General features: G+C 45.6%; 1 protein-coding gene across 2 annotated transcripts in view; it reads left to right on the forward strand.

Moving 5' to 3' along the window:
- The window catches only part of INPP4B (inositol polyphosphate-4-phosphatase type II B), a 1970577-nt gene that overhangs the window by 1171555 nt on the left and 778617 nt on the right, over window positions 1-20405 (forward strand). For both annotated transcript variants that reach the window (XM_078676858.1, XM_078676856.1), the window contains one exon: window positions 12474-12651. In XM_078676858.1, the coding sequence (XP_078532984.1) occupies window positions 12474-12651 (178 nt within the window). The remainder of the gene's footprint in view (window positions 1-12473; window positions 12652-20405) is intronic.

Genomic DNA, 20405 nt, shown 5'->3' on the forward strand with positions numbered 1-20405 from the left:
CCAATTGTGAAGTGTCTGACACCTTCGGGTAAAGTCCGCGCCATATAAAATGCATAATTAAATAATAAAAAATACTCCGCATCTGATCAACAGTCTCTTGCCTTCCTCCCCAACCCCGGCGGCCGTCCTGACCCTTCGGGGTGGGAGTGGTGGGGGCGCACCGCCCCGCTTACCCTCGCGCTTCCAAGAATTGGAGTTCTGGACTTTTTTGTTCCGTCCAGAGGTGTCAGGGACAACACCCGAAGACCCCGGAGTTCAACCTGTCTTGGTACACAAACAAACAGAAACACGGGCTTCTCGATGGTGGCGTCAAAGACCAAAGGTTTATTACTGCAGGGACACAGAAGTCACAGAAACTACACATGGGCAGTATCTAGGAGCCTGTTCGATTTGTACAAAGAGGATTGCTCCTTATATACTAAATATTGGGCTTCAGGCAAATTCTTTACATGTTACCACAGTTCTAAACATTCGTGTCTTAAACAATAAATATTTGGCGTTGCACAGGAATCGTCAACAGTATCTGATGTCAAAACATTACGAATGAGGGGTTCCCACTAGTCCATCATAATCCCATGTCAATTCTTCTTTCAAGACCCGGACCGCCTCATCGTAAATTTCGTTACCTCCCCCTAATAAAGGCCCAGAAGGAAAGGAGCAGAGCCAGGTGTAGAAGATAGAAAGACAGGATAAGAAATGTTTGTGGGTCGTAAATGGGCACGGTTACCAGCTTCGGCCGCCTAATCATGATCAGGCCAACGAACACAAGAACCAGTATAGCAGGACTGGCCTCAGGCTGGGGAGGCAGTTCTTGCCGAGTCATGCTGCTACAGCGTTGCTGGCCTAAGGTGCACGTGTCACTAGCAAGGTGAATTGCCGGTTAAAGCCTACGTGTCCTTTAATGAAAAAGAGATCATTGCGTGTCCATTGACTATGTGAGGGCAAGGAATACAAAATGGCTTCCGTGTTCTAAAATGGATGCCACGGGTAGAACAGAAATGTGTTTGTAACTGGAGTGCTCTTGCTCGTAGCATAGCGAAAACACCAGGATGTACTAAATGGATCATTTGCGGTTCACTGATACCACAATTATGTATTTACGACAATGTTATAAACACGAGTAAAATCGTCACGGAACCTCAGACCCTCCTTTTGCCCTTACATAGGCAATTACTCAGTCTATATCAGAGTCGGAGTCTAATTCTATGCTCATTAGGTCAGTGACATGTTGTTGTATCATCATCCTGTCTCGTGTCTTTTCTCCTAATGTAGGTGGTTTTCTGAAACAGGTTGCAGCACAGAGGCTACACAGAGCGGGACCACATTGGATAATAAGACAGCACGAGAACAGACATACTAGGATGACACCAATGACCATCAGAACCTTCCATCCCCACTCTGATACCAGAGTCCAAAACCACTCCATGAAGGACCAGTTTCCCTTATCTACGTGTATAGAGTCGGAAATCTTATGTAGCTTAGAGATTGCTTCATAGACTGTTGGAGCATTATTTGGAATAAAGACACAGCAGCTCGATTGGATCATTCTGCATACCCCACCTCGATCTGCAAGTATTACGTCTAGAACCATACGGTTCTGCAACGTCATGAGACGATCCGCTTGAAGCTCAGCTGTTAAGTTACTAAGGGCACCAGCAGTTTCTGTAATAGTAGATTCAACTACTCGTGTTAGTTGACGTATACTTCTACTATTAGCCATAGGCCCCCAAAACGGAAGGAAACCTTTGAAAAAGTCTCCAGCTTCTTGACCAGCGGTATCTTCCTTGCTGAAGACACCTCTTGCTACTCTGGTTTTGTGATAATCTGAAGAAGCAGTGTATGTCGGAGGTAACAATCGAGCAATATAACATGAACCTGAAAAGTCAGCAGGCAGCCATGTATATGCTCTGTCCTGACAAATGAAGTAGGTACCCCTAGCAGTCAGAAAGGCAGGGGAGGAGTCAGACGGAAATACGTAAGTCTCAACGCACTCACTGCTCCCTAGCTGAGCTCTCGGATTTCTCCCATTTCCTTGCAAACAGACCTGACCTCGGTGAGGCACGACCCAAACTGAAGTGGAGCTTTTACGCTTGCTTTCTCCCAAACCAAGGCGATACTCTGTAGAGTTCCAACTCAAATACACCAGTAATTCATCTCTAGGATAAGATGGAGTATTATTGACGTCTTTAATCATATCAATAATTCCCTGGACTAAAGCTTTGTTGGCTGAGTTGTATTTAGTGGACCGTGGTGGACGCGGAGGATAGGTCTCAAGGGCATATGAAAAAATGGTCTGAAAAGCCTGAAATGATCCATTATAGCTAAAAGGCAAGACTAGATAGGGAATGCCTTTATCCATAGTGTGAGGTATCAAGCCACACACCCAGCAGTCTGTAGTATTAACTATCAGTTGGTGTCGATGCAAGAGCTGTACAAATGTATTGTTAATAAATTCTGAGCGTCGAGCTTGTTCGTGTTCAGGAAATGAGTGAAAAGAATGCATAGAAGAAACCGTAGAAGTAGTAGGATCAAGGGAAGGTACTGTAGTTACTGGCATAAAAATCAAATGTACACCAAAGACGATTCCACCCACCAACGTTATTAAAACAATTAAAAATGTAACTGCACATTGCATTAGAAAGCATTTGCTGTGTAGTATTCTGTTCAGTCTATTTCTGCGAACATAAATTACATTTTCTCGTTGTAGCTCAGGAAGCTCCATCTTCTACGACCGTTCGCGACCACTGATGATGTGTACGTAGATGAAAATGCCTCTATCAGCCCTGGGAGTTCCCAGAACTAACAGAAAGATCGACCTTGTGTCGGACCCCCGCAGATTCAACTAGGCACACAGCCACGACCCTACGGCTACCCAGACGGCAAGGCAATTTTAAAACAAAAAGAAACAATACATAGTATTAGCAAACTTCCTGGCTGGAGGCAATGTATAGCAAATTCAAATCTGAAAAATAGGCAGTTTCCTGCTTTATTTGTCCATATTGCGAGAACGTAAGTTGTATCTCAGTTTTGCAGGAGCTGTCTGATCTGGAAACAATGTATTTTCAGCTGACGTTGCAATGTTTACGTTCGCAGATGACAAATGTTCTTTTGGTACAGATGACAAATGTTCAGGGTTCAAAAGAGTAGTTTCAGGAGGAGAGTCAGAATTTGGTGAATCCGTGATCAGTTCTGCATCACTGAAAGGTATGAACCTGGGGATTTGTTCCGTTTCAGAGGCACCGATTCCTTTCTTTACCCAGTTGTCGTAAGGAAGTGGCAGAGGCACACGTTTAGCATGAGTCGTATGGATCCAATTTCTTCTTCCGGCCACACGAATAGCAGTTCTCGTTGCTAGCAGGACTTGGAACGGGCCAATAAATCTGGGCTGAAGATTTTTCGTTCTTGCAAAATTTCGGATGACCACCTGATCACCCGGTTTCAGCTGATGGCCTGGACTCTCCGATGGCTTTGGCAATGCGTCGAAAACCTGTTGGTGAATAAGACTCAATTTAGCAGTCAAGTCGAAAAGGTAATCAATTAACATTGGGTATTCCAGCTGCTTAAATTCTTTCGGTCTAGGTACCCCCCAAACATTTGCAGGACGACCGAAAACTATTTCGTAGGGACTAAGCCCTACTCTAGAATGTACAGTTGCTCTTGTTGATAGCAAAGCCAAAGGCAATGCGTCTGGCCAGGACAAACCCGTGGATGCTTGTATCTTAGCGAGTTTCAGTTTAAGGGTGCCATTGTAACCCTCGACTAAACCCGCGGACTGGGGATGATTCGCACTATGAAATTTCTGTCTAATCCCTAGGCCGGCACACACACTCTGCATAACTTTCCCTATGAACTCACTTCCGTTGTCTGACCATACAATCCGTGGCATTCCGTATCTGGGGAAGTATTCTTTAAGAAGAATTTTGGCAGTGGATAAGGCAGTATTGTCCTTCAGTGGGTATGCTTCGATCCATCTGGAGAAAGCACAAACTACCACTAGGACGTATTTCAGGTTATTACAACGATCCATGTGAATGAAGTCTAGCTGGATCACTTCAAAGGGGCAAGAAGGAGGAGCGAAGTGACCTGCAGGTGTGGGGATTCCCTTGCCAGGATTATGCATCAAGCATACCATACAATTCCTCACCACTCTCTCTGCACATCTACTAATCCCGTCATTCTTCCAGACCGGAGCCAACATCTTACAAATCCCTTTTGAACTGATGTGCGCTGTTCCATGTGCCATCGTCACTACTGCAAGCACATACGCATCAGGCAACATCCAACGCTGTTGTTCCGACAAGTCAATCCAACACCCACTCGAGTCCAATTTACCCGTGCTCTCTTTCCATGCAAGTTTTTCCTCCTCAGTCGCCTCTTTCTGAATTTCTTTCACGCTTTCCACTGTGTCTTCACACATTCCAGACTCAGAAATCCATCTTGCAGACGTTGCAACATACATTCTACTCATCATATTTCTGGCTGTCTGTTTTGCAGTCTCATCAGCAAAAGCATTCCCACGACCAACATCATCCGTGATTGCTTTATGAGCACTGCATTTCACAATCGCAACTTCAGTCGGTAAGGTTAGAGATTCCAACAAGTCATTAACTAGCTGACCATGTTGAATCTTAGTCCCATGGGACGTAATGAAACCTCTCTCTTTCCACAAACGGCCAAAACTATGGGCCACGCCGAACGCGTACTGACTATCTGTGAACACGTTCACTCTCTTTCCCTTAGCTAAAACGCACGCTCTTGTTAGCGCGATCAATTCTGCAGCCTGGGCAGAATTCTGACTCACTCTTGCAGTCTCCACAATCGTACTCAAAGTCGTTACTGCATAAGCAGCAGTCACATCACCATTCTCCAATTTGAAGCAAGACCCGTCAACATACAACGTGCCATCTGGTTCTGACAACGGAGTGTCTTTTAGGTCGATTCGTCCTTTTGTTTCTTCCTCAGTTCTGAAACAACAGTCGTGTGGTTCGGGATCACTCTACTCTTCACTAGTCGGCAACAATGTTGCTGGATTCAATATATTGCATCTTTTGATCTGAATATGACTAGCTAACAGTGTCAGTTCATAACCTGATAATCTAGCACTGGTAAGGTGTTGCGTCTTGGTTCGGTTCATGAGTGTATCCACAGCATGAGGAACCATGACTACTAACATGTTGTTCATTACTAAACCAGCAGATTGTCGAATGGAAGCTGCAGCTGCGGCTGTAGCTCTCAAGCAACTAGGCAATGCTCTAGCTACTGGATCTAATGTTGATGAGAAATACGCACAAGGGCGTTGTTTATCACCGAATTTCTGCGTCAAAACACTCAATGCACAACCTTCTCTCTCGTGGACATAGAGCGTGAATGGCTTACTGTAGTCGGGTGTACCCAATACAGGTGCTGAACACAGTGCATTCCGTAACTCAGAAAAACTCTGTTGACATTCAGCAGACCATGGTACCGGACTCGGGACACCTTTCCCAGTCAAGGCTACCAATGGTTTTGCTAGAAGAGAAAAATTTGGGATCCATTGCCTACAATATGAGGTAATACCCAAAAAGGCACGTACTTCTCTCTGCGTGCTAGGAACGTTCATCTGTGTAATTGCTTTTATTCTCTCTGGGGTCAACTTCCTTCCCTCCTTTGACAAGAGATGACCTAGGTAGGTCACTTCTTGGCAGCAGTATTGCATTTTTGACGGTGACACCTTGTGATTCAAATCTGACAAGTGATGCAATAAAGAGATCGTAGCTGTTTTGCAAGTTTCCTTGTCATCGGCAGCCACTAGAAGATCATCGACATACTGTACTAAAGCAGAACCACGAGGAAGTACGAAGGAATCTAACTGGCTTTTTAATGCTTGACTGTAAATGGATGGGCTTTCACAATAACCTTGTGGAGCGCGTTTAAATCTAAAACTTCGTCCTCCTAGAGAGAAACCGAAGATATCTCTGCTTTCCTCGGCTATCGGAATGCTGAAAAAGGCATTTTTCAAGTCGACAACCGAAAACCATGCTGCTGTAGCAGGAATCAACGTTAACAATGCAGTAATGTCTGGAACCACAGGAAACTGTGGGATCACAATTTTATTAACCTCTCTAAGATCAATTACGAACCTATATACTGGAGGCTTTGTAGGGTCAGTTCGTTTCAAAATAGGCAGTACAGGACTATTACAGACATTACTTCTAGTCTCTTCTACAACATCTTTCTTGATCAGGTCTTGTACTATCAGTAGGAGCGCACGCTCACCTTCACTAGAGATTCTGTATTGTGGAATTCGTGGAAGTTTGACATTTGCTTTCAAAGTTACTACATAGGGTGGAATTTCCAATAGACCTACATCATTAGGACCAGTCGCCCAAAGAGTATCAGGGAGTGAACGCAGCTCTGGTGGGAGCGCATCCATCGACAAGTACATCGGGGAGATTATTCTTTTACCCAACGTAAGCTGTACACCTGCTGGAGAACAGTACAATGTCGCGTACAGGCGTTTTAACAAGTCTAAACCAAGCAGATTTTCGTTACAACCTGTCGTCAAAATCAGGGGTGCTTTCAATTGACGGGGTCCAACAGAAATAGACAAAGGACCAGAAACAGGGTTGTGAACAGGGGCGCCCGAAAAACCTACTGAAACGTTTGTTGAGCCAGACAAAGGTGCGCCAGGGAGTTTCGCATGTATGATAGAACTTTTTGCTGCACCAGTATCCAACAGAAACGGTTCGACTATACCTGATGTTGCTACCGCGACATAAGGCCCACTCTGATCTACTGGTACTGATACTACTCCCTCTCTTTGTCCATGGCTGTCCTAGTATTCACTTTGCTGACCTTCCTCACTAGCTTCATAATAGTCTTCAACATGATACTGTGGAGACCTATTCTGTTGGGCAGATTGTCCATTACGCTGGTCGAAATAATTAGAGGGGCGATCACTTGTCTGTGGAGGCATAGCACCTCGTCCTCGACCTCTAGAGTTTTGCATAGAACTACCACGACCTCTCTGAGCGGCCGCATCATTATTTTGCGCCCGAACTGGACAATCACTTTTGTAATGACCTTCCTTTTTGCAATAAGCACATTGATTCCATTGGTATTGTGGCCTTTGAAAATTATAATCCGTTCTTTGATATGACCCTTGCTGCATATTAGTTTGATTCATGCGAGGCGGATAAGCTTGCTGTAAAAGTACTTTAGTTTTTAAATCTTTCGTCTTTTTATCTGATTTTTCCTTCTCTTCTTTATCCCTATTTTCGTAGTACTGAGCAGTCGCAAGTATTTGCGCAGTCGTAGAGACAGCCCACGCACTTTCAGAATTCTTTAATTTACCACTAAGTTCTGGCAACAGATTGTGCACAAATTTATCAACAAATAATCTCTGGCCCCCTTCTGTGCTCATATCCTGACCACTATGATCTACGAAAGTCTCTTCGAATCTTGTGAAAAAGTCGGAGACGCTTTCGTCTTTCTTTTGTTTGCATGCGGACAATTTATCCCAGTTAACGCGTAATGCAGGCATTAAGGTTTTCATTAAATCGATTATTCTACCAGGCAAGTTAGCAATTAAAGGTTCAGGTTTGGAACCACCTATTTGTTGACCATCCGCTGCAGTTATAGCTGCCCAGTCACCACCTAGGGCAACTGGATGATTCTCTTTACGAATTTTAGCCCAAATTGGTTGCGGTACTACGTTACCAAATAGCAGATCTATGTCAGCAAGATTCAATACACAAGCGTCAACTGTTTGAGCCAACTCTTTGTAGTACCCTGCAGGATTTTTACGCGGATCTGGCAAGGCCTGTTTTACTGCTAACACTTCAGCTCGTTTCCATGGAATATGTATCCAGACTCTCTGGAATTGGGCCGGAGCGGCTGCAATACCAAGCGGTGCATTAGCTTGCACAGCTTCGCGCCAAATTGGTGGAACCTCTCTCATTGGATATTGACGATTTCGTTTCGTACTACGTTTCTCTAACTCTCTCGGTGAAAGAAGGGATGAGTCGGATCTATAACTTAAAATTAGTTCCATCGCTTCTTTTATATTTTGACCAACTATCATACCTGTAGCAAACTCTTTCTGAACATTAATTAATTCTCCTAAATTTGATTCAGGGTCATCCTCCTCCAATTCCTCACGTAGAAGGAAACACATTTCATCGAACACATATCGTTGTGTCGGTTCGTTCCATTGCATAAATGTATCTAATACATTTTGTACATTATATCTTCCAACTTTCGAAACCCATCTAAGGGCAGTGGAATCTAGTATTCCTCTTTCTTCAGTACTGGGAAGCTGACTACGTCTCTGCACAGAGTCAGAGGTAGGAGTCTTAATCAGATTTTTATAGAAGGGAGATAGAATATTGGAGACAGAATCAGTGATTCTTCGTCGAACAGAAAGCGGAGTCATAATACTTGCAGAGGCAGTGAATAGAGTAGTAGTTGGAATAGATAGATCAGGAATAGTAGGAGTAGCAGGCAAAATAGCTTGTGAAGTGGCAGGTGTGAGTGACACAGGCATAGGAAAAGAAGCCGGCAACCCTTGAAGAGGGGTTGTCGAAGGAACATTAATATTGACCACAGGAGGTACAGGAACTAGATTCAGGGGAGCGGGAACAGGGACACCAGGTTGTCCAGCAACCGGTAATTGAACATTCGGTATAGGTGGAGCCGTAGCACCCTGTGCATACGGTGGGGGTGATCGTAACAAGTAAGACAACAGGGGATCCTTTTCAGGGTCCTCTACTGTCTTAGCCGTACTCGATGGCAAAGCAGGATAGCACTTGTCTATCGCTAAATTACGCTCTCTATCGGCCACCTCCATCGCTTTCTCAGACTCGTTGAGTTGCAGCTGCCTAGCAGACTGTTCTAAAGTCAACTCTTGCTCTTTCTGTTCTTTCTTCAACTTTTTAATTTCTCTCTGTTTAGATTCTTTTCGCCAATAACGGAAAGAATCAAACATTGCCGGCCGGGCTTTCTTCTTAAACAACCTTCTTTCTAGATTATCGAGAACTTCAGGTTCGAAACTACCATGTAGTGGCCAACTAAGGACACCGTCTTTCTCTGTGTAGCGGATCCATACCTCATTATAAGAGATAGGGCCCACACCAAATTTGCAATATAGATCATAAAGGGGAGTTCCAATCGGAGGAACCAAACACGAGTCCTCCAACCGGGAATCACTGTTGCAACTAAAACAAGACAACATACAATTTTTCCGACTTACCATTTTATAATCCGGAACACAAGACAAACAAGACACAAACAGAAAAGATGCGCACTCGAACCACGAACTTAGGCCTACCAGAACTGACAAATGTATCGATACCTGAACTGAACAGAATGATTATCGTAACCAGAATAACCAGTGATAATCTTACAGAACTGAACTGAACTGAGAACTAAAAGGATTATCCAAACAGGAGCAATCCTTACAAAATATTTAACTAGCAACCACTGAATACTTAACTGAGGCACTGAAGACGTCACCAAGGAGAAACCCGTCACGTTTCGCCGTACTGAGGACTGCACCTCGGGTCCAAGACAGGGCGACGGTCAAGGCAACGGAGCACTGCAGCCGTCTGAACGGGAACCCTCGTGGAAGAGGACGTCGGGGCCACTTTTGCGATATGCCGGGATCGATGAAGTGGGGCGCCTCCCTCTGAAATCTTCACACGAAGCTCCTCGAACTCTTCAGGCTTTTGGACCGGTACCGAATGACGTCGCCCCGAGTTGGGCGCCAAATGGAGTTCTGGACTTTTTTGTTCCGTCCAGAGGTGTCAGGGACAACACCCGAAGACCCCGGAGTTCAACCTGTCTTGGTACACAAACAAACAGAAACACGGGCTTCTCGATGGTGGCGTCAAAGACCAAAGGTTTATTACTGCAGGGACACAGAAGTCACAGAAACTACACATGGGCAGTATCTAGGAGCCTGTTCGATTTGTACAAAGAGGATTGCTCCTTATATACTAAATATTGGGCTTCAGGCAAATTCTTTACATGTTACCACAGTTCTAAACATTCGTGTCTTAAACAATAAATATTTGGCGTTGCACAGGAATCGTCAACAGTATCTGATGTCAAAACATTACGAATGAGGGGTTCCCACTAGTCCATCATAATCCCATGTCAATTCTTCTTTCAAGACCCGGACCGCCTCATCGTAAATTTCGTTACCTCCCCCTAATAAAGGCCCAGAAGGAAAGGAGCAGAGCCAGGTGTAGAAGATAGAAAGACAGGATAAGAAATGTTTGTGGGTCGTAAATGGGCACGGTTACCAGCTTCGGCCGCCTAATCATGATCAGGCCAACGAACACAAGAACCAGTATAGCAGGACTGGCCTCAGGCTGGGGAGGCAGTTCTTGCCGAGTCATGCTGCTACAGCGTTGCTGGCCTAAGGTGCACGTGTCACTAGCAAGGTGAATTGCCGGTTAAAGCCTACGTGTCCTTTAATGAAAAAGAGATCATTGCGTGTCCATTGACTATGTGAGGGCAAGGAATACAAAATGGCTTCCGTGTTCTAAAATGGATGCCACGGGTAGAACAGAAATGTGTTTGTAACTGGAGTGCTCTTGCTCGTAGCATAGCGAAAACACCAGGATGTACTAAATGGATCATTTGCGGTTCACTGATACCACAATTATGTATTTACGACAATGTTATAAACACGAGTAAAATCGTCACGGAACCTCAGAATGGGACCTCGTGGGAGCACGACTGCCCATACCAGGCAGAGCCGGCCCTTCCCCTCGGTCGAGTGGAGCCGCATGCTGCTCTCCCGAGCGCCTATCTCAGCGTCCCTGCCCAGAACAAGAGGTGTGGTCCAGCATGCCGGGGAAGAACTCCCCCCTCCCACCCCCGAAAACCCCCACCCCCCCTGCCGAAAGCCCCCCCTCCGCGCTCGTTGTGCCTCCAACCCCCCCTCACCTGCCCAACCCCTGTTCCCCGCAGGACACCCCACCCCCCACTCGATGGCCTCCCCCCGAACAGGACCTCCTGTCCCCCCACTCGCCCCGCACCCCTCCCCCAACCCCGTACTCCCCCCCGTTGCACACTCGCCGCAGAACAGCTCCCCCCCCCTATCAACCCCTGCCCCGCCCGCGGAGACGGAGACCTGCGAGGCCCCCACCATGCTCACCTCCCCCTCGGGGACACCACCCCCCCACGCCACTCCCCCCCATCCGTCCCCCATGTAAATCCAACTACCGAGATTCTCCTACTACATGCCTTTTACCAAAACTTCGGCACGAAGCATGAAAACCAAAGTGTCACGAGAGAACTGGTGCCTAGCGAAAGTCTTGTGACTCCGATCGCACTCACTGAACCGGCTATGGGGAATAGGACCTGCGGCGAGGCCGCGCACCGGAAGCAAGCTCCAGACCCAAGACACTCCCGGAAGATGGAACTGAGGCCGAGCCCCAGCATCTAATCCATTCTGCAGCCGCCGACCTGAGCCACGGCATCTTCAGCAATGGGGGAGGGGGGCCACCAGAAACCCAGACTCCCTCGGAGGCCCCAATTTGCCCCCACCACGGCCACAAGCCTCCACCTCGCATCCCCCCGCCCGAACACAACGCCGAAATACCCAAACCTCTTGTGCGCCCCCGCAAATATGAATCCGCATTACAAAAGGAACCAACAATTAAATGTACTAGTGCATCAATCACGATTATTGCGCACACAAAGGACAAGAGGAAAAGTAACACAGTTGAGTGTCATAAGTACACGCACGCACCCATCCTCAATAGATGCACCATAATAATGCAGTACCTTTACGCCCGTGCATCGATTCTATACAATACATAAACTCTAACAGGAATGGTCATTATCTACGCCTTCTTCCCTATTTTTCAGCATCACAAAATAATTACCTCCGCCACACCCCCGCCCGGCTGCTGTGTCAACAGCCACCAAAATGGTGACCTATAACACAAAATGTCCGGTTTTAAAGGGGCCCAGCCCAAAAGCAGCCCAAAACTAGCCCACCCCAGCCCAAGGCTACTAACTAGCCCAAAACCAGCCCACGTACGGTGCTGGCTCTATCCCTCCCCCTCCCCCGGCCCCAAAACTCCCCGGGAGTGGCAGGCCTCCCGCTGGTCGGCCGCCTTCCCAAAGCCCCATGCTCCACCATGGCATAAAAAAAAAAAAATTATCTTGGGACTAATTGGGAATGAAAAGCTAGTTCATTGTGCTGCTGAGTTGCTTTTGTATTCCTACTTCTCTTCTCTCTCCCCTCCCATGAACGGTGGGGCTGTGCCCCACACGTCCCTATAGAGCAGTCGCAGCTGCTGACTACCTCATACTTTACAACAATGTCAATTACTATGTCTCATGATCAGTTCTAGAGAGGTACATTTTTATCATGCTGTGCTGACGATGCTGTCTCTGTGCTTGGCTTTCATTTGAATGTATATTATATTGTCGACACCTCTATGTTCTCACACTTTACGTGCTTTTCTCTTTTTCAGCACTGGATATCAATGTATTTACTTCACACCCGAAAACACAGCTAAGGCAAAAGAAATTCTCAGCAACATCAGTCATCTCCAGCCACTGATCAACAACCACGCCGAGCTGCTCCTTCACTCTGCCAAGCAGCGCTCTGCAGACAGCTTGAAGAGCTCCTTAAAGACACTATCAGAGAAAGTAAGTGCGTCTCCTTGGGGCAGTGGAAACCAACAAATGCATGTGGCCAATTTGTTTTCTAAAACTGAGGAGTTCCGTCTTTGCACATCAGCTGTGCCAGTGTTCTTCACTCACTAACTGGCTGATAAACATGGTATGATAAGCATTGTAATAAATAAGGTTTATATCATAATTTAAAATATAGTATGACAATCGTTGTATGTAGGCTATTGACACGGAAATATCGTCTGACACACACATCATGTCTTAACTACAAATACAGCGATTAGTGGGTGTAAATATTCTGTTACTCCAAGGAGGGAAACATTACGGCAAACGGTATATGGCTCCCAATATTTATATCATTGGATATTCTGCCAACAATACTCTGGTATCACACTTTTGTGTCTGCATGCAGCATTATTTCAGGAGCAATAACAAAATACCAGGTCCCATGCCTGTCCCCAAGACACGGAACTATTTTAAGTTCTGCATTACCAGGTTCCACTGCAGTTTTGAAAGTCATTCAATATTGTAGTGTTTAGTTACCTCATTATTTTTTCTACCTATTGTATTTGCTGTGGCACAGCGGATGAGTTTAGTATACCCGAAGCAATTTGGCAGATTGCATTGTATTTTAATGCAGAGCCAATTAGATTACATGACGTGTCTGTCTCGGTTCTCTGAAGGATTAACAGTTGCTAAGCCATACCCAGATGTTAGGTTAAAAAAAACAGGATTTGTCAAATATTTTTGGTGATGGATAACGATATTGCTTAATTTGTAAAAACATAAAATAAGTGCCAGCGCCCTTCTTGGAGGCCACTGCAGCCTGCCCCATCCGCACCCTGGCAGTGGTGCCAATGGCAGTACCAACATAAAACCTAACCATCTCACTCCTACAGGTGTGACAATTCAGACTATTTCAGGCCACAAAAGGCTGTGATAACGGCATGAGAGGCTGGTATTATATTGACTCAATAAGCATGGCTGTTGTGCTCATATCAAAATGAATATATAGTGCCACCATGTGGGGGACTGTCACTAGAACCGGTGCTGGCAAGCAAGTGCCAGGACTGAGCACCAGAAACCAATGGAACAAATTAAGCACTGGCTAACGGAAAACAGCCTTTACAACGAGGCATGTTTTTACCATGTACATGCCTTTACAATGTATGCATTTACCACGCTTTTAAGGTAAGTTGGGAGGTCTGGGGGGAGTCTCCTTCCACAAATACATTTTATATACGTTTATGAATATATATAAGCAATGCTTGGTAATGGCATGTGTTGCAAAAGCATATGAGTTCTAAAATAAATGTGGAGAAAAAATGTGTTGTAAAGGCATGCAGAGTATTTCCCTGCATTGTTCCGTCAGACAACCATTGCTGACTTGTCAAGGTGTCAATCTGTATTTAAAGTCTCAGTCTGCAGTGGGGCTTTCACAACATACCCTTGGCTTGAATGAACCAGATTTGTCTTCCAACAGGGTTTATTGGCTTTGCCTCAATATAAAGATACTCACACTCTGACCTTTTTGACATGATTTACTAATCCAAACATCACACATCTACCATAACAATAATTTGCAGAGTTCATACTTCAAAGCCCTGAGGTTCTGTGGTGCATATATTTCATATCTGATTAAAACAGAACAATGTTCCTCATACTGTGGATACATCTTCAGGAAATTCATTTGTGAACTTACAGAAGAAGAGTGAAAATGGAAGAAATAAACTCACACAATTTTAGCTCACTGAAAACCTGAACATCTGCTGTTGAAATACCTGTGGTGGCACTGGCGTCAAGTATCTTTTCCTGCTGGTGGGCACACGTTTCAGTCTCATCAGAGCAAAATAGCTTTCCAACAAAGTCTTGGCTGTAATTTTTGGATTCTGGTCTCCTGATTTAAAAAAATAAAACTTTGATTTCAATGCAGATGTGTTAAAATAATTCTGAGCAAGATAAGACAGCGAGGTAGAAAAAAAATAAAACTAAACAAAATAAAAAAAATATATATACATTGTAATTTTTAAAGCATAGATATGGTAGCAAGCAAAGGAATGCCTTACATAGTAGGATGGAGTGAATACATGATAGGGTGAATAAAGAGACATTTCTTCCCTCTATTTGGCCACATTGCTGTAGGTGCCGCGAGGTTAATTGTTTTCTGTGGATGAGACACTTTTGAGATGCTTTGTCAGCTGTTCTTTAAATTTAGAAATGAAGGAACACGTCTGGATCTTTTTTACTGATGATCAGCTATCATGAATTGAGCCGTTGTTTTTTTTATCTTCTTTCCAATAGGATTACTCAATCAAAAAAGGGGCATATTAGGGTTGTTTCAAACCTATTACTGTAAAGAGCTCACTTGCCTGATGGTGGGAGCTTCAGCAGGAAATGTTTAGGGATCATTTAGACCAGGTTCCGCGTATAAAATGACGTGCAAATTCAATTCGTGCCTGTTTTTCACCAGCACCTGTCGAGAGATAAGCTCAAGTTGGGGTCACTGCTAGAAATGTGCAACGTCACGTGCCACCAGCTCTTACTTGGAGGAAATTGGCCATGAAAACATTTGCACTAGTAATAAGAACACAATCAAAAGGGTGCAAATATCGGTCGTGTTTTCCTCACCAATATTTTAGATCTAAATTCACATCCGGTGCAAATTACGACTACACAGTGGCTCAAACGTTATTTGCACTGATGTTTTTGTTGCCCTAATTCATACCTAAGTGTAAATGTTCTGCATTCAAGCTACCAGGATCTCTCCTGGAGATAGGAGTGTGATCTCCTTCATAAGCAATGTTATGGGCCACTTATCACATCTCTCTGTCATGTTTGGGGTTGTGACTGACCAGTTACCAACACTGCTGGAGGCTAAGTACCTAGACATACTATGAAGGAAGACAGCCTTTCTCTCCTGTGACAGATCCTATACTACTTTCTGGTGGAGATCATAGCTGACCACACATATATCTGAGCACACGTAGTGCTGCTGTTCTCCCTTGGTGTTCTTGATTGAAAGAATAAACAGGTGTGTCAAAAGATGAGCAAACATCCCAAAAATGAATTTGGATGCGTGAATTAATGTATTCAATAGAACGAGCCATTCTGCCAAAATTGACTCTCTTACTGCCCCGCTAATGGACCCCATTAATAATAAGTGAACAAAAGTTGCCTTTCCTATGAGATGACCAATCCCAGTGAATCATATTAAGCAAACCGCATGCCTTAACTAGGTTTTAAAATAGAATGTAAGATACATAAATTGGAAATTGAAATAATTAATATACAACATTATGAGCTAAAGTGCTCATCAATCTCTTGCTTTCATGATGTTTTAAAAAAAGCAAATGTAATGTGCGTGGTGGCTTTTTAACAAACCCTTTAAGCTTCAGTTCATCTACCCATGCTGGTGGAAGACAGCATAGTAATATTTTCATATTTCTCAAATGCTATAGAAATAACTTGTTAATGTTACTTCATTACACACCTGCTATTTTGTTCGTTCGATAACTTTATTTCGGCCTCAAAGGACCATAAAAGCACATAAAATGATACAATGCAAATATTAAGACAATAAATATAGAATACTTTTAAAATACATTCACAGTGCAATAAAATCAAGTATATAATAAAGAATTAAACTATATTTCATTATCGAACTCCCATTTAACTGTGGCAAAATGCGTACTAGTCGCTAATTAATTTCCTGCTCCGATGCCACATTGCATTCAGGAAACGTGACACAGCAAAAACGACAGGGGGATGGGTGTCATACTTTAGGACTCTCATGGCATGAAAACACTGGCGAAATCCCAGGTTACGGCAAATAGGGATTAACCAGTACTTACTTGCATCCTGGTACCCCGGGCAGAAAAAAAATACATGTATATCATCTTCCAAGGGATGTCCACAAGCTGGGCATTCTTTCAAATTACTTCTATACCATTTACTGGAGAAAACTCTGAGGGGCAAAGTGCCCAATCTAAATTGCATATAGAGTTTTCTTGCTTGTGCAGGAAATACCACATCCAAAAAATCTTCCCTTCTATATTCTGCTTTTACCTCAAGGAACTCCGAGGTCAGTCTACCCACCCCAGGGCTCACCTGGAGGTTGGTTAGATTGTAGTTCTTGTAATGGCGAGTCACTTCAGCCTTGGTCATCTCCAGGCAAGCAACCTCCGGGATCTCCCAGAGCTCGGGTAGGCCTATCCTACTACTAGTGGACTTTATATGGGACAACCACCTAATGTTTTTACCTCTCAGGGCATCCCATTTGTCCTTAAATTCATTTCGCTAGGACACGAGTTCTGGAACGGACCACAATCTTTTCCAGAATGTTAGAGGGCGTGAAGACATAACTTCCTCGATGGGAAGCAACCCTAGGTCCAGGCGCAATGGGAGAAGTGGGGTGCTCACAGGGAGTCCCATAATGTTCCTGATAAAGGTATGTTCAGTCTTCGCCAAAGTAGGCGAGTTTTGGTGACCCCAGAGTTCGGCCCCATAAAGGGCTGCTGCCCTAGCCTGTACACTATAGATTTCAATGACCGGGGCCGCCGGTTTGAACACGGACTCTCTGTGGAGCTTCTGCATCCCCCCCACCACTCTTGTTAGTTTGAGTGTGGCTTTGGCCAACTGCTGGTCCCATTGGAAGTGTTCGCCTAGGGTAATACCCAAGTATTCAAAGGTTTCAACTCTCTCTAAGGGGGTCCCTCCAAACAGCGGGTGCGAGCGTGTCTGCCTCGGGGAATTGAAGATCATAAACTTGGTTTTATCCAAGTTGATCTCCAAGCCCCGCGAGACACAGAAAGCCGCGAAGCCATCCAGGATACGCTGGATGCCCGTCGATGTCTTGGACAATAACAAGGTGTCGTCCGCGAACATCAGAGCGGGCACCCGTCCCGTGACTAGCCTCGGGGCATCTATGTTTCCCAGCCCAAGCAGGTGATCCACCAGGCCATTAATGTACAGGCTAAAAAGGGTGGGGGCCAGTACACAGCCCTGGCGAACCCCGTGCCTGTCAGGGAAGCGAGATGACAGTTCACCCTGTTTTCCACACCTCACCTGGGTGAAGTTATCAGTGTGGAGCCTGGCTAGTACATTAAGTAGATAACCCGGTAGGCCCAACTCATGTAATACCTTCCAGAATTTACCTCTGGGCACCAGGTCAAACGCTGACCGCAAGTCTACAAAGATCATGTAGAGGCTGCCACCCTCTACAGTCACTGTTTTCCAGTATAAGACCTGCAGTCTAAATAGCTGATCCACAGTTGAAATTCCCTGCCTAAAGCCAGCCTGGAAGGTGGACAAAACCTCGTGTTCCTCCATCCAAGACTGCATCCTGCCCAGGATGGTGCGACCCATCAATTTTTCGGTGACATCTATAAGGCTAATTGGCCTATAGTTTGATGGTTTCAGGGGGCAACCTTTTTTGTAAATGGGAACAATTTCAGCACCCGCCATGAATCCGGCGGACCATGCCATCTAAAATGCTATTGAATAGAACACAAAGATAGGGGGCCCATATATCCGGCTCCGAACGATACAGATCCCCAGATATCTTGTCCAAGCCAGGGGCTTTATTCGGTGCCAGATTCAAAATTGCAAACTCAACCTCCGCAAGTGTAATCTCCCAGGCCCCCTCCAGTCAATTCTCGTGGGGGGGGCCTGGGAGAGAAATCTCAGGTTCATCATTACACGGGAGGGAGTACAACCCCCTAAAATGTGACTCCCAAGCCGAAGCTGCAATGCTAGGTTCATTCGTCAGTTTTCCTTCCTTACTCCCGGAACTGATGATAGACCAAAAAGATTTGGAATCTTTGGCCTTGAGTGCTGTTCTTAGGTCTTCCCAGTTGTCCGCCTCCCACTCCTTTCTAGCCCTCTTCGTAGCCAACTTATATAGACGCCTATAGAGCTTGATTTTATCTTTGTCCTGGAGCCTGACCGCACAGACCAGATCACTTTTGGCCTTCATACAATTGCCATTATACCAAGGGTGGGCTGTGGCTGTATTCACCTTGGGTCTCCCCTCTGGGTAGAACACGCCACCCAGGTCCCATACGAGCCCCGGATGAATGGTTAGGGCCTCTTTACTGTCTACTGCACTTTCATCCACCTCCGCCATAGCACTAAGATAGGGCAGGGCCCTCTGATAAACATCTGCCAGTTTGTTAGGAGAGCCCAGTATATGTGGCCACTTGACTCTCCGCCTATTGTTAGCTAGAGATAGCAGAGAGGTGACTAAGTTTGGATCAGGGCCTGGATTAGAGAGACCCAAGCTCTCCGGTTTCAAGTACATCACCAGAGGATTGTGGTCACTGTCCTTCCTAGAAAAGATTTTAAAAGCAGAGACCATACCCCAGGTACTAACTCCCACCAGGATATAGTCTAAGATGGAATTTTGGCCCTCTCTGTTAAATGTCATTTGGCCTGGTCTGTCTGAATTAGTCCTCCCATTACAGGCTCTAAGCGAAGTTGTCAGAGTCAGAGAATTTATTTGTAGCACCAAAGGGGTCCATGTTCTCACCACCGGTGTCTGTGGTTCAGGGATGAACCAGAGCTGGTCCTCTTCATCTGGGCCGTCATGGGATGGGTCAGTAAGTGGCTCAAACTGACAGTTAAAATCTCCACCCACAATAAGCGCTACTGCTGGGGTCAAAGTTTGAATAAACTGTGCGAGTTGGTCTATAGTAGGGGACTCCTTCCCCCTAACAGTGTGTCTCAAGTAGACGTTAATAATCGCTACTTGCCTGTTTTCAGGCAGTGTAAGTATCACACACTGCACATCTAGGGACTCAGTGGGAACCTCAACCGCCTGCACCCCCAAGTGGATGCCAACCCAGGTGCTAAGGCCCCCCAAAGGTCTGCCCCTCCCCTTCTTTACCACCGGTATGTTAAAGGTTGCGTACCTGCACCTCTGTTCATCTAACAGTGCCCAAGTTTCCTGGAATAAACAAACATCGTGGCTTTCCACAAAAGCTCCCCAATCTGGGCACAACAGTTCGTTTTTGATCCCAGCCACATTCCAGGAGAGAATTTTGATAGTATCCTGTTCCGCCCCCACCCTGTTTCCACAGCCCACTAAGTTCGAGCTATCACCCTCAACAGACGCGTCCTCTAATATGTCGGGTGGGTATATCCGCCCTACCTCAAGTGGCTCTCTGACTAAGGACCCCGCCTCAACCTCAGCAACAATAGTGGACAGACCCTCCTCTCCCCCAGCGGGTAACTCACTGACTAAAGGCCCAGCCTCAACCTCTGTGACAATGGTGGACAAACCCTCCTCTCCCCCAGCAAGGGGCCAACTTGGGCCCCTGGAGGGGCGTCAATCCAGTTGATCTAACACACTGAATCTATTGGTAAGGGCAAGCAGATCACTTCTCGGGCCATTATTGCTAATCCTCATCCTGGGCATCCGTAAGTCATTTAATCTTTGGTCCAGACTGCCCTGGTTACCCCTGTTCTGTGACCCTCTCGCCCCATTTGACATAGGATAGAAATAGTTCAGGTGAATAGATTGGATCTGTGATCCGGAGCACCCAGGGGCCCAGTTAGAAATGTAGTCCACCACCCTACTGTCCCGAAAATGTATGACAATGCAGTCACCCGCTATATCTTTCACCCGTGGCCCTACCCATCTCACGCGCCTTGCAAACAAAATTTCGCTCGATACGTGCGGTGGCAGTGGCCGATTATGATTCAGTCAATGAATGCATTTGTTCTTGAGAATGGGGTAGTCCTCCCTACTTTCTTGGTCCCGAGCTGGCACT

Source organism: Lissotriton helveticus, chromosome 2_1, assembly GCF_964261635.1.
Source record: "Lissotriton helveticus chromosome 2_1, aLisHel1.1, whole genome shotgun sequence".
Lineage (NCBI taxonomy): Eukaryota > Metazoa > Chordata > Amphibia > Caudata > Salamandridae > Lissotriton > Lissotriton helveticus.